The 13,944-nt window shown below is 44.4% G+C and overlaps 1 protein-coding gene and 1 non-coding gene across 2 annotated transcripts in view; both read left to right on the forward strand.

The window, feature by feature from the left end:
• The first annotated feature begins 2,757 nt into the window (after window positions 1-2,757).
• TRNAL-AAG (transfer RNA leucine (anticodon AAG)) lies at window positions 2,758-2,839 on the forward strand. The gene has a single exon. It is a non-coding gene; the product is annotated as a tRNA-Leu (tRNA).
• Window positions 2,840-2,916: 77 nt separating this feature from the next.
• Window positions 2,917-13,944, forward strand: part of POLR3E (RNA polymerase III subunit E) — a 28,606-nt gene continuing 17,578 nt past the window's right edge. Inside the window, exons 1-10 of the mRNA XM_005522949.3 lie at window positions 2,917-3,039; window positions 7,201-7,282; window positions 8,406-8,456; window positions 9,171-9,248; window positions 10,740-10,855; window positions 11,138-11,220; window positions 11,951-12,058; window positions 12,440-12,489; window positions 12,779-12,898; window positions 13,466-13,551. Of these exons, the coding sequence (XP_005523006.1) occupies window positions 7,247-7,282; window positions 8,406-8,456; window positions 9,171-9,248; window positions 10,740-10,855; window positions 11,138-11,220; window positions 11,951-12,058; window positions 12,440-12,489; window positions 12,779-12,898; window positions 13,466-13,551 (728 nt within the window). The 5' untranslated portion in view covers window positions 2,917-3,039; window positions 7,201-7,246. The remainder of the gene's footprint in view (window positions 3,040-7,200; window positions 7,283-8,405; window positions 8,457-9,170; window positions 9,249-10,739; window positions 10,856-11,137; window positions 11,221-11,950; window positions 12,059-12,439; window positions 12,490-12,778; window positions 12,899-13,465; window positions 13,552-13,944) is intronic.

Below are 13,944 nucleotides of genomic sequence, written 5' to 3' on the forward strand. Positions count from 1 at the left end.
TGTTTTCCTCCAGAAAACAAAATGGTTGATGTACTCTGATTTGCATTTGATTACACACATAGTGTCTGTAACCAATGGAGTATAAAATATAAGGACTGGAGGGATTACTTCCAGGGTGCTACAGAGGCCTCCCTATGCCTTTAGCTTTTGTTTAGTCCTGAGAATGGGCTGGAAATTGCTGGGCTCTGTGATTTGAGGTGGGATACAACATCTAATGATACAATGTCATTTTGCTATGATTTCCCTTTCTGTGCCAGAATAATCTGTTTGATACAGGCCCTTTCAAACTGTTAAAAGGGAGCTCTTGTTGCTTTTTTATGGCTTTATTTAGATAGATGGAACTTCTTACACCTGTGTAGTTTAAACAGGGTGAAATTATCCTCTAGCAAAGGCACTGTGAAATAGCAGTATTTCCTAACAAAAAAGCACCATCTGGGCCTTTTCACTGTAGAATCACTAAGATGAAAAATGGTGAAAATTGGCACTGCTCTACCTTTGTAGACTGTGTAGTTTTTAGATATAGCTGCTGTCACAGAGATGGAGTGTTTGGCAAGTGTAACAAAGTAAGAATAGCATTCTTCAGAAACCATGGAGACAGCAAACTCTTATAGCTTATAAAGTGTAAATAAGTATATTGCCTGTTTCTTAATTACTGGTCTTGTGGGACTAATTTGAATCTCACTCTCTTCTCCACAGATGTAATTTCACTCAGAGTAGAATGAGTGCTGACAGAGCCAGGTGTAGTTATGATGAGTCAAATCAGGACTTCTCATCTGAATTTGGACAGGTAGAATTTCATTTGAACCTCTCAGGATGTTTGCAGGGCAGTGCTGCCAGGGGTGAGTCAGGGTATTTTCAGGTTTAAGTTCAGGGATATCTCTCAGTTGCTCCTGCCGATGGACCTGACTCCTGTGTGGGAACAGCTCAGGGCTTTGTAACCGTTGGGCCTGGCCCTTAGTCTGGGAGTGTTTGGTACAAGTGTTGGGTGCTTGCTGTTCTCTGGCTGTTCTGTGCTAGGAAAACAATGTAACAATCTGGTAGCTTGTGTTATAGTTTGAGTTCTCCTCTACATTAATTATATTTTAATTTTGAAAAGGTTCTGTCATTGTAACTGATGTTGCACAGGTGAAATTAAAAAACTGGTGACCAAACTGCCAGCTCCGAGTGACAGCCTGTGCTCTTATCCCCTGTCTGTGTCATACATGGCTGATGTGAATAATCTTGAGTACACAGGCTTCCCTCAGTACTCAGGAGAAATGTCTCTTTGGCCAGGCACAGAAACATTTCAGGGACAGAAGCTGAGCTCAGCTTTGACAGGGCAGCAAAGCACTTTTCAGAAGGGTGTCGGTACCTTGCGCTGCCAAAAGGACCTGTGGGACTGAGCAACCTATGCAGTGAGGAACAGATTGTATTAAGTGTTCCATGCAGCCTCCTGTACACACACACACTTGGAGACTGATAAAACTGACTCTTTCCCTGAACTTTTCTGCTTGAGCAGGTTACAGGTGATTTGCTGTATGAAGCCAATTCAGGTCTGCCTATGTTCTCTGCTCCTTTAACCTGTCCTACTGCTCTGCGGTCGGCTCCCTCTATTCTTAAAAAACCCCACATCCTGAAAAGGCACTGAACTGAGGGTGTGAAACTGCAGCAGCACTAGAGGAGTTTATTCATGCTCACATGTGTGTGCTGTTATTCCTTAGTACTTGTAGGCAGTGAATGAAATTTTTAGCAATACTGTGCAATGCTGCAGCTTCTCACAATGAGTGGTGAAACGCTAGCACAGGTTGCTCTGAGGTGGTGGATGTCTTATCCCTATAAACATTCAAGGTCAGGTTGGACAGGGCTCTGAGCTACCTGATCTAGTTAAAGATGTCCCTGCTCACTGCAGGGGGTTGGACTATCAGACCTTTTTTACACACTTCCAACCCCAACCAAACCATGATTCCATGTTCAGCAGCTCCCTGGAAAGAACCGCTTGTGTTGCAGGGCCAGGCTGTGGGAGGTGCCAGGGAAAAGGGTTGAAAGATGCTGTCAGCAGGGCTCCAGCAGGTTTATTTTCTCTATCCTATTTAAATGAACTGCCACAAGAACAGAATTAAATCAAGCTGCATTAAAGCTTTGCGGCCATAGGGAAGCTATGAGCTTCTAGAGAAGCTAGAATTTTTATCCAAATACAACCTTTCAGTTGTAATTAAGTGGTGAAAATAACGTTAATTCTTTAAGAAAACTCACCAGACTTTCAGGCAAAATGCGGCCAGAGACTCCCAGGGGCACGTTTATGGAGCACCAGCAGCTGAGGTGTGCTACACCCCTTTGCAGAAGTGTACTGTGTACTGCCGTGCTGGTCCCTGTGCTATCAGCAAAAGAACAACCCCCCAGTCATAAACTGCTGACTTTTGACTTCGCAAATTCAGTGAGCTGTGGCTTTGCAACGGAAAATTAGAATTTTAGAACATTTTTAAGCTTTCAGAAGGGGTGCTCCGGCTATGCCGCGCGTACCGCGCGGACTGTGCTGCTCCGTGGCATCCACGTGGCAGCGGGCGCGGCGCGGAGGGCTCGGACACAGCTACTCCCTCTCGTCCGTCCCTCCGAGTGCCGCTGCTTGGAAACGGGCTGAAAAGGACCCATCGCATTTATTTTTCGGGTAGAAGGGGTGTGTGGGCACAGCGCTTGCTGGGGATGGAGAAAAGTAGAAAAGAGGGAAAAAAAAGCTGTTCTGAAGTAAAAGTGTCGCCGAAGGAAAGACGACAGCACGGCGGTAGCGTGGCCGAGCGGTCTAAGGCGCTGGATTAAGGCTCCAGTCTCTTCGGGGGCGTGGGTTCGAATCCCACCGCTGCCAGCAGAGTTTTTTTGCGCCGCGGGTCGGCGCCATCGCCCCCTGGCGGCGGCGGCGGCCGGGAGAGCATTGTGGGTAGGAGGAGGTGCCGCGTCCCCACGTGCCGGCCCGGGGGCCACCAACATGGCGGCTGCCTGACCGCTGCCCCGCCGCCACCGACACGGGGGGCGGGGGAGCGCCGCCGCCCGCCCGGCCGCACACAGGTACGCGGGGCCGCTCTGCTTTTCCGCCTCCCGGGGCCGCCCCGGCGCCGGGGACGCTGCGGGTGTTGGCAGGGGAGGAGCGCGGCCTGGGCTGGGGTGGGCTCTGCTTTCCGGGGAGGACGGTGGAGCCGAGCCTGCGAACACTCGGTACCGCGGGGGCAGCGGGGCCGCAGCGCCCTGACAGGACCCGGCACGGGCCGGGGCGCTTGGAGGGGCGGGCGAGGTCCAGCCGCAGCCGCGGCCCCTCGGCTCCCGCAGCAGCACCGGGGGGCGCCGGCCGGTCCTCCCGGCGCTGCGAGCGGCGGCTCCGCCGGTCCTCCCCGGGCCCGCAGCCCCGCGCCTTCCGCCCGGGAAGGGCTCAGCGCACCCGCTCCGATGTGCAGCTGCTGCCCCTGCCTTGGACCGGCTCTGCGGGGCTCCAGCCCAGCCCAGCCGTCCCGCCTGGGGGGATTCGCTTGGTCCCCGCGGTCAGGGCGGGTTGGCTGGCTCACTGTGGCCTTTCGGCGGGGCCCCTTTCCCCGCACTCCTGCGCTGCCAGGCTGCTGTGTCAGGGGAGGCGGGCACCCGGAGCACGGAGCCGCGTCCGGCGGGGAGCGCTGCCCGCAGGGAGCACGGGACGGGCACCGCGACCCTGCCTGGGAGTGTCACAGCGGCGGGAGTGACCCCTGCCCCCGGCCGGAGTGACCCCTGCCCTTGGCAGCACAGGCCTGACACGTCCTGCGCTGCACACATGTTGAGGTGGTAAAGAAGGGTTTATGCTTCATGCATAATCTGTTAAACCCCAAAGGTTTGCTTCAGTGACATCACCTCCAGAGAGAGGTCCTGGTGCAAAGGAGCCCTCTTGGGTTCACTGCCAGAAGATGACTGTGCAAAGCTGCTTGCAGACGAGGAGAAAATGAAGCAAGTAATGGGGTCACAATGATAATTACCATCAATGCATGGAAGGTGCTTCAGCTTCTTTTTGCAGCTTCCATTTTACTGTGTGCCATGAGCCACCCTGAGTGAGAGGATTGCTCAGAGTCCCTTCTAGAGGAGCCCGGGTGCCAGAGTTAGTTGTGGTCGTGATTCAGGAGATGGCACTTTTCCCATGGTGCTGTTTCAGCACTTATACTTTTAGGCACTGATCCAGCAGGAATTCTTGGCCTTTCCTTGGCAGTGCATGATTATATGAAGAATATTTCAGGTTTCGGTGTTAGCACTTTGGGGGTCCATTATTAGTGAGAAATTTAGGTAAAAATGAAATACTGGAGCATTTCTTGCAGGCCTGATAAAAATCTGTGTGTCAAATGATGTGCAGGTTTGTAATTTACCTTCTTATTGAATGTCCTGGGGTGACTTTATGATACTGGTATCTCCAATCGTCTGGTTTATGTTATATATTAAGTTCTGCACTTTTAAGACTAGCTTTGAGAGCAAGAGAGGGGGAAGAAGAAGCGCGCAGTTTGTGTTAAGGAAAAACATCACTCATTTGGTAGTAAAATAAAATTAAATCTCTAATACTCAAATGCTCTTCTAAGCTCAGAGTGAGATGCAGCATTTGCTTCATCACTGATTTTTACAGTTCTTTAACCACAACATTTTTCTTCATTGGTTTTATATTGATGATGTTTTGGGCAGCTAATGAGCAGTTTCATGGATTGGTCCTTGCATTAGTCGCTTTGCAGGAGAAATGAGAAGATTTATATCTCTTGCCCTCCTGCGAGCTAATAACTCATACTAATAACTCACATTATACTTTGACTTGCACCTTAAGGGAAGGTCTGTCCCTCTTAAAAGAAAATGGTTCTACTAAAAGAAGTTTGAACCTGCTGACCATGTTTGCTGTCTCTTAATGTTTGATTCCATTCTGTAACTCTTGTGGTATCATAAATATATGTATATGAGAAATGTGGAAATTAACACCACTCTATGTATGTGTATGTATCAGACATAGGATTGTGTCTGCATGCCTTCATTCTGATTCAGAGGATTTCTTCCAGTTGCATGGGTACTATAACTTGTGCTGGGACACACTGCTTCCTATTTATAGATGTGTCAGTCTCACTTTCCAGTAAATGGATCTGTAGTCATGCTTTGTCTTTACAGGACTAGGAAAAAAATGTGGTTTCTGTAATAGAGCAGTTCCCCTGAGTAGTGACAGGTGGATTCACAAAGAGATTTTGTGTATAATTGCATAAGCAGTGTTCAGTGAGAGACCAGAGACCAAGTTCTTCAGGCTAAGTTTTCTGTACCTCCTTAGCCCAGGAAATCTTAATTTCTTTTCTCAAAAATGTAATAATTTTCTCAGAAGAGAGAGACCAAGCCTAGCAGATACTTGGCGTGCAGGCTGTCAGGAAGGGAAGGGTGGGTCCTGGTTCTCTCAGGGGTATGAGGAAGGAGGGTTTGGACCCAAGTGTCCCACCTTTAGGGTGTTACTACATGTCCTGACACATCTTGGGCATCCTCCCACCATCAGCTCTGTGCTGAGTGCAGACTGCAGTTGTTCCATGTCTGCAGAGCTGTCAGGTGTTGGGCCACTCAGGGACATGAGCGGGGAAAGCAAAAATGGAACTGACAAACCTCATTTCTTTAAAACATACTTGTGTGTATTTCTGGGAGGAACTGGGTGCCTGACAGAAGACACTGATATCAGTCAGATATCACATACTCAGGGTTTTGCTCACAGCTCAGCCTGTGGTTAAGGTACTGGCTTTTTGCTGTGAAGGTGTTCTACATTTCTACAAAATTATTTCAGATAGGAATCTGAAATACTAAGTCACAAATTTTCAAATACATATGTATGGTACAAAGACCATGGGTTATGCTGGTGAATAAAGAAATGGAAGATGCCAGCTCAGTATTGGGAGGGCTACTGCTACTTTTTTGGTAGCAGAGAGTCTGTAAGTGACAAATGCAGAATTACATTTCAAGGTGGAATGGCAGAAACACTGTAAGCCTGAATGAATGTTAATAACACTTGTATCCAGAATGTCTAGCCTCTCTGAAAGGTTTCTTAGGTAGCATATGTGTGCATTAATGTGATATTTGAGAAGCCTATGTCAGCTGAAATATACTGAGCTGCCTAAATTGTGTGATAGCTTGAGTATTTGAAAAAAATGCCATAGTTCTAGATGTAACATGGATGCTGGGTTCCTTCTTTCCCAGCTGCTTGGTTCCAGCTGATCCTGCATGCTGCTTGTTTGTCTTTCTCTTCCTCCATAGGAGGTCCAGCAAAGAAGCAAGTTGTCCTCAAGGAGGGAGGTTCCTGAACACATATCTTGTTTTGTTCCCTGATCAACTTTGTTTCTAAGATTTTCCTTGGTCAGTTTTGTGAGAGGTCTTATTTTTTTATGCCTATCTCTGCCAGTATTAGCTAGTTAACAGTGTCTTAACATAGTTGCAGTGGCATCCCAAATAATTTGTAAATCCTTTTGTTTGATTTCAGCAGGGAAAAACTATTGTTGCTTTAGCTGAGAGATTATTTTTTATTCAGAGGTCTGAACCAGGCACGAGACTGACTCCAGCACGGGAGTGAACATAATGAACTTTTGTTCCAGAGTATCCAGTCCTCAGTTAATATCAGTCTTATTTATATTGGAGTTGGTGTAGTTATGAGGAAGAATCTGCTGTTCTGCTCGTTTCAGAGGGCTCCAGAAAAGGATGAGCAGTGTTCTGGAGCTCTCATTTAGCAGCACAGTCTGAAGAGTGGCAGGTCAGGAGACAAGGCTGCACCTTGTCAGGGAGATGAAATCAAAGTCAGGGTATTCCCAGACTGAAATATCCAAAGCAGTGACGCTGCAGGGCCAGTTGCAGCTGGAAAATAGCTGCTACCTGTGCGTTACTGTTACACAGTGTAAAAAAGATACATTTTATGCAAGTGCAAAAGGCCGTCTTTCCCTCCCTAGGGCGCTCGTTCAGGGCTTTCTTAATAACTGCAGCTTCCACAGAAATTACAGCAGTTTACCTGTTTTGAGACATTTGCTGGTCTCAATAATTTTGTGGCCTTCAGTCAAGATTGTGGAGTATCAGGCAGCTGTTCATGCAAACACATACATTCCTTCAAAATGCAGACTAAACAGATTATCACTGAAAGGAACCAAGTTAACTTGAACAATGCTCTAGGCTGCATGTGGTATGTGACACAGATGAAATCATTCATATGACATTCCTGTTTTCTTTCAGGTTGTGCCAAGGAATAAACCAAGAAAAAGCTTTGTTTTATCCTAGCATGGCAAATGAGGAAGATGATCCAATTATACAAGAGGTAAAAGTACATTGTGACAACAGTGATTGTACATGAGAATTTTTTATTATTTTTATTACTACAATTCCCAGTGTTCCTACATTGCTGAAACAATGCATCAGCAGCATCAGAGGTTGTCAGTGGTTGTTGCGCTTTGTACAGCACCGGCTACAATGGCTGGTGCTGTACAAAGAATTATGTTGTGTGGGCCAAGTATGTGGCTTATGGTATCTGTTTTGTCAGAATAGCCTTGTCTATGTTGGCAGATGCAGCTCAGGTGTTTCACCCTTTGTAATCTGTCCATAGCAGAAGAGAAAGTGGGGAATTTGCTTCTACCATTGTGTGCTTCCAGTGAACTCCTTTGCTTGTCTCTGGAAGCTGAAAAAATCGGAATGACTTTGAGGAGTTAATATCTGTTAAACATGAATCTACAGTGTTCATGGCTTCTGCTGAAGTAAGGAGTAGTGTTCTGAGTCTGGATTACTTTAAATCCAGACTGCTGTGTCCAAGAAGTAACCATAGTGTCTTTGTCACTTGATATCTGAGTTTACACACCAGAAGCACAAGGAAGGGCAAGTCCATAGAAGGTGAAAAGCCATGAGAAAAGGAGTGGCAATTGTCAGGAGTGTATCTGAAATGGCAGCTTCCATATGTCTTATTCATGAAACATCTGTGCATTTTCAGTTTTGATGGCCAAATGCAAGTGTTGAACCAGCTTGAGGATGTGGGCGTCTCTTGTCTAACTTAGAAAGATTTTATGCCAAAATACCAGTAACCAACTTACCTTTCAGTCGTGCTGCCAAACCGAGAACTTCCTCCTCTTTCTATAATTGTGATAACAGATTTGCTTCAGATCCTTGGAGGAAAAATGTTCCTTTTTCACATTTGTTTGCCAAGTTTCCTTAGAGAGGAAAAACACAGATAGAGCCACTGTCTACTGCCTCTTTGTAATGGGATTTTTAGGTTTGATTTTTAAAAAGGCAAACGCGTCAAAATCAGCAGAAATGATACTTTTGACAGGAGAGTCACGAATCTGTTTTTTATTAGAGTTCATAATGAAAAGCTAATGCCAGTATTTGAGCTCTAAGGGTTATACTTTTATTACAGCTGGCATCTGATGAAAGTTACTTGTTTTGCTTCTTAGATTGACGTATTCCTGGCCAGAAGTCTACTGGAGAAGCTCTATCTGTTTCAGGTATTTCAGTTAACTTTTATGCAGTGATAATTGGTTTAAAATAAATGCAGAAAGTGTAACTTAATGCTTCAATCTGCCAAAGTCTTGGATATAGAGAGCCTGTTTGGGTCTCAGTTTGGAGGCAGGAGTGAAGCTGGTTGGTGATGGGGCCTGTGGGTGTGCTGGAGACCTGGCAGCCTTAGCAGGATGCTGCTGTGGCTGGGGGATTTCACTGGGATACCACACTGTCCTCTCAGCATTCCCAGAGGGCTCAAAGAGAGACCTTTGTGGCTAAACCTGGGTCTGCTCTCTTGATCAGCAACATGTGGCCTGAACTTTCTAAGCTAACATTTACTTGTAGAAACCCACAGATATTTTACTTCTAATAATTCTACAGAGAGTCAATGCTTAGAGATAAGGGTTTCTTTTTCTGCTGGACTAATGTGTGGGACAGTTTTCCTGTGTTACAGGTTATTGTGGTGTGTGAGGGGCAAGAAGGGGGTTGTCAAGTGACAAAAGCAGAGGGCTGGGAGGAAAACAACAGACTTTCTGGGTCATGCTCCCAAATCCCCTGATGACTCACAAATCAGTCAATTAATGTCTTTTCTTGATGTCTTGTCTCTGAGATCTGGCAAGTGGATCTGCATGTGAGGGGACAGGGGAAATTGAGTTAATTTCTGTGAAATTCTTTGATCTTTAAAAGAAGAGGGGTGTATGAAATTACCTGTTTTCCAGTATCCCATTCGCCCAGCTTCCATGACCTACGATGATGTTACACATTTATCAGCGAAGATAAAACCAAAGCAGCAAAAGGTTGGTCATCATTGAGTCCAGTCTGTAAAAGTTTTTTACCTAAGAAAAGCACACTGTGTTGTTGAGCTGTTCTAACCATGCAGCTACTTGCAGGACCAGATACCTGTGCTTGAAGGTATATGAAGATTATTTTATTGTGTCTGTAAGGTAGAGTTTAGAATAAAAGTGGTTTATAAATCATGGTGAGAAAGTGACTTAATAGAAAACAGAATCACTCAGGGAAATGTATTTACTAATGCTAATTGAATCTGTGGATGCTTGTGTGAGAAGAGCTTGAATTAAAAGGTTTTTACAGTATTCAGAGAAGTGTTGAAGAAGGATTGAGCCTTGGAACCATCCTCTGTCTTTCAGTGCAAGTCCTGATTTCTCTCTTGCCTGTCAGTGAATCAGGTGTCCTTTTGAAATCACTGGGGCAGTACAGGTAAAGTGTAACCAAAGCCAGAGTCATTACACTTGCTTGCAAATGTATCCCAGAACTCTGGCTATTATTTTACAATGTCTTATTTAAAAATTGCAGCAGTAGATGTCTGTGTTAGTAAAATTTGCTTCTGGGAAATGGTTAAAGGAAGTGCTTTGGTGAACTTTGGAGTTAGAATGCATGTTGTGCTCATGAAGTCTTTTATTAAATTCAGCAAACATTTGCACTGTAAGCCATGTGCAAATCTTTGTAAATATGCTGTCTCATCCAGGGACTTGAAACTAATTCAGTTTATGAATAACATAAAGGGAAACTAAAAATAAGACGGTAGCTGGGATACACAAATTTATGTTGGTCTTTCAGGGCTTTGACACACCCTGAAGAAGAATATGTGTTGTATTGTCATAGTATATAAATAGAAATATTATGCAGGAGAATGCTTATTTTTGGACATTTGTCTGAAATTTAAAGTTGAAGTAGGGGGGAATAGTTCTTATAACTAAAGATTTGGAGCTTGTCACAGTGCTCTGACAAGTGAAAGTCAGGAGTAACTGAAGTCAGTGCTAAGTACTGCAGTCTTGAATTTGCAGAATTGAGGCCTTTGCCTCTGAAGAGGACAGAGGTACTTTGTATTCTTGGTAGCTGAACTAGAAGGAGATCCATCTTATGAGAGACTCTGAATGGTTCCTAGGTGATGGTGAGGCTTGAAGGAGGTTGCTTGTGCACCTGATCTGTACTGATAAGTAAGTTAGACTGATAGTGTCATGGAAGGAATCCAGCAAAGTGAATATGTATTTCAGGGCTGCCTAAAGAACTCTGCTTTTTCTGATCCCATTCATGTACATGGGAGTTTATGTATCTCCAGCTTGTAGTTTAAATGACCTCACTACCAAACCCATCTATGTGCTGTTCAACTCTGTGTGAGATTTGCCCTGTGGATTTGGATGATGCTGCTTATGTACTTAAACTGGCTTTAAACCTGTGGAAATGTTTAAAAGTGTGGGGTTATATTTTAATTTATATGTTTGGGGTTGTGCCATGGTAATTAACTGTCTTTGCCTGATATTCTTTAGGTTGAACTCGAAATGGCCATTGATACTTTGAATCCTAACTACTGTCGCAGCAAGGGAGAGCAGATCGCTCTCAACGTGGATGGCACATGTACAGATGAAACAAGCACCTATTCCTCGTAGGTGTCCTCTTTGCCTTCCTTTCCTTTTTGGGCTGAGCACAGGTATCTGTGTGTCAGTTACAGAGGCTGCTTTGGACACTCTTCTTTAGCAACTATTCTCGAGGGTAACCTACATTTTTTGGGGTGCATCATGAATTCAGATTTGCAGACAGAAGTGATGGATATTTGTCTGGTGCAGTTGTTGAGAATCCATTTTGAGAACTGATACTTTCAGACTTTTGGCACGTGCATGCCATGTTGCCTGTGGAATGCCATCTCACTGTCCTTGTCTGTCTGCAGGAAGCTGATGGACAAGCAAACTTTCTGCTCTTCCCAAGCTGCCAGTAATGTTTCCCGCTATGCAGCTGCTGTTTATAAAAAAGGTAAATTTCTTTTGCTTAATCCTCACATCAGTGAAACATACTTATTTCAGTGTTAAGATAAGACTTATTTTATTTATTTTTTTTTCCAGCATAGGTTTTAATTGACTGATGGGCCTTTAAAGAAAGGAGAATTTTCCCTTATCAATGTCCCAAGAGTCCTTGAGTAGGTCTAGCAAAATTGTAAATATTGTGTAAGAACACTCTGGGTTTGTAGATGCCTTCAGAATCTTAACAGTTCATGATGGCCTGAAATAATACGCACTTGTAGCATGAAATCATCATTATAATTTATATTGTTTTCTTAATCTCATTTTTTCTGTCTTGTTTTCCTGTTCAGCGCTTTTTGTGCCTCTCTTGACTGCCCAGGCCATCACAGTTTTGGTCTGGTGGTCATTTGAGATGACAACATGCAGATTGTTTTCAGTAATGACTATTTTACTAGGTGTCTTCTGGACTATGGTTCAGGCCAGTGCCAGAATGTGACTCTCTACAAGATCTGATTTCAACACAAAAGGCAAAATAACAGAAACAGGTCTTGATTTTTCATATTCCCTTGAAATCCTGAGCACTGGATGAAATTTTCACTTCAGTCCCTTTCTACGTTTTGCTGTATTAAATATTTATGCTCAATTGAAGCTGTGGCTTTACAGAGACAGGGAAATAATGAAAAGTTGTGTCCTTGTGCAGTGGAAAAAAATCAATTTTAACCAACATTAATTCTTTTTTTCAGGTGAACTTCACTTGACTCCACTACATGGAATTCTTCAGCTGAGGCCAAGCTTCACCTACTTGGACAAGGCTGATGCAAAACACAGAGAAAGAGAAGCTGCTAATGAAGGTAAATTCTCCACAGTTGTGTTTTCTTAGGGGAGGTGAGATACAAGTTCTCTCTATAATGTGGCTGATAAGAGTCATTCGTTTTGAAGGTGTTTATTCTAATAACACAGTCATTATTAGGCCATTTCACAGAGGGATGGGAGGTGTTAGGTAGTGACAAAGGTAGTGGTAAGGACTGTGTCACCACTGCCACGGGAAGGATCATGGGAACAGAGTGTCCTATCACAGGAGCAGTGTGCTGCTGTCATATATGGCATAGTTTGGCAGGCTGGGGTTGAACCCATGCATTTGGAGTTCAGTGTCCTTTCTTCCTGCATGGGCCCCCAGACTGGATTTGGCTCTTTCACTGCACTGGTGTGTTTATTTTTGTGTCTTCTGGCAGGTGGTGATTCATCCCAGGATGAAGCTGAAGATGATGTTAAACAAATTACTGTAGGTCCACATTTTCCTTTTTATGCCAGTTCAGGCAACAGTTCACAAGAAAGCTTGACAATTGAGAGTGAAGTGAAAGGACAGCAGACCTCAGCTACTGACCTGGGCTTGGGTGGGGGAGGCCAGGTGGACTCACCTTGTTGCACAGGCATAAGGATGGCACTGAGAGCAAGGGGTGATTCAGTGTAGCTAGGGCCCCTAGCTTGTTACTGGTACACCAAATCAATAATACAGGTGGGTTTTTTCCAAGGGTTTTAGGGCTGTATTGAATGATGCCCAAATCTTCTAGGTCCGATTCTCCCGCCCTGAGACCGAACAAGCTCGGCAGCGACGTGTTCAGTCTTATGAGTTCTTGCAGAAGAGACAAGCAGAAGAGCACTGGGTTCATCTGCATTATTATGGCTTGAAGGTAGGTGTGTGCTGGCTCCTGAGGAGGCTGCCTGGGCCTGAAGGCTAAACCAAGTCCAAAATTGTTTTTAGATCCGGACCCATGGGAATCAGGGAATCATCAAAAGATAATGAAGAAGAGGAGGTCTGTAGGCTGGAACAGACCCTGCAGTGCTCTGTATCTCCTCTGCTGGATAATGCTTTGGGGTCTCCACACTTCAAAACTGAGAGCTGGAGAAAAATATAGGGGGGCAGGGCGGTGGTTCTGAATGTAACAGCTTCGGTCTTGGACTATAAACTGGACTTTCTGAAAGATTTGTGAAAAACCCATTCAGTCAGGTGTGAGAAATCCTGTTTGGCTGGCTGGTGCATGTCTGTCAGGAGGTTTCAAAGGCACAGCAAGGGAAATGTTCCCACATCACGTCAGCATCATACAAGGAAGTGAAAGCAGAACATCAGTTAGTGAGGTGGAACACTTGAGTGGTGTAATGATGGCAGGGTGGTCATAGTTTGGAATGAGAAATCCAGCTCTGGCATTTTGTATGTTTTCAGTATGTGATAATGACTCTTGTTTTTTCCCTATCTCCAGGATAGCCGTTCTGAACATGAGCGCCAGTATTTATTTAGTCAAGGTCATGGCCTTGCTGAAAACACTGAATTAATTAAAACTCCCAGGTAATGTTATATTGGTTTCCTACAGAAATTGCATTAATTTAGTTTGGATTGTTTTCAGAGTAGTAAGCAGGTATATTCTTTAAAAATCTGCCCTTTGAAAATCTTATTCATGGTAAAAGTTGAATTGTTTAAAAAATACGGAAACAAACTAGCTTTCATCTTACTGAGGTTGTTTTCTTTGTTTCCCTATACCCTTGAGATTAAAACCTCTTGTTTTTACTCAGGATTGTAGCTTCTTGTATGTTATCACAACCCTACATTATTTGGACTATGAATGCTGCAAAGAAAAATCAAAACAAAAGCTTCTTCTGGTTAATATAAATTAATACTCTGAAGCCAATAACTTCCATTGTTAGACAATCTTATTAAACTTCCCTTTGTGATTTGTGGGGA

Source organism: Pseudopodoces humilis, chromosome 18 (assembly GCF_049639895.1).
Source record: "Pseudopodoces humilis isolate 2021_Gansu_Grassland_sample_001 chromosome 18, ASM4963989v1, whole genome shotgun sequence".
In the NCBI taxonomy this organism is placed as follows: domain Eukaryota; kingdom Metazoa; phylum Chordata; class Aves; order Passeriformes; family Paridae; genus Pseudopodoces; species Pseudopodoces humilis.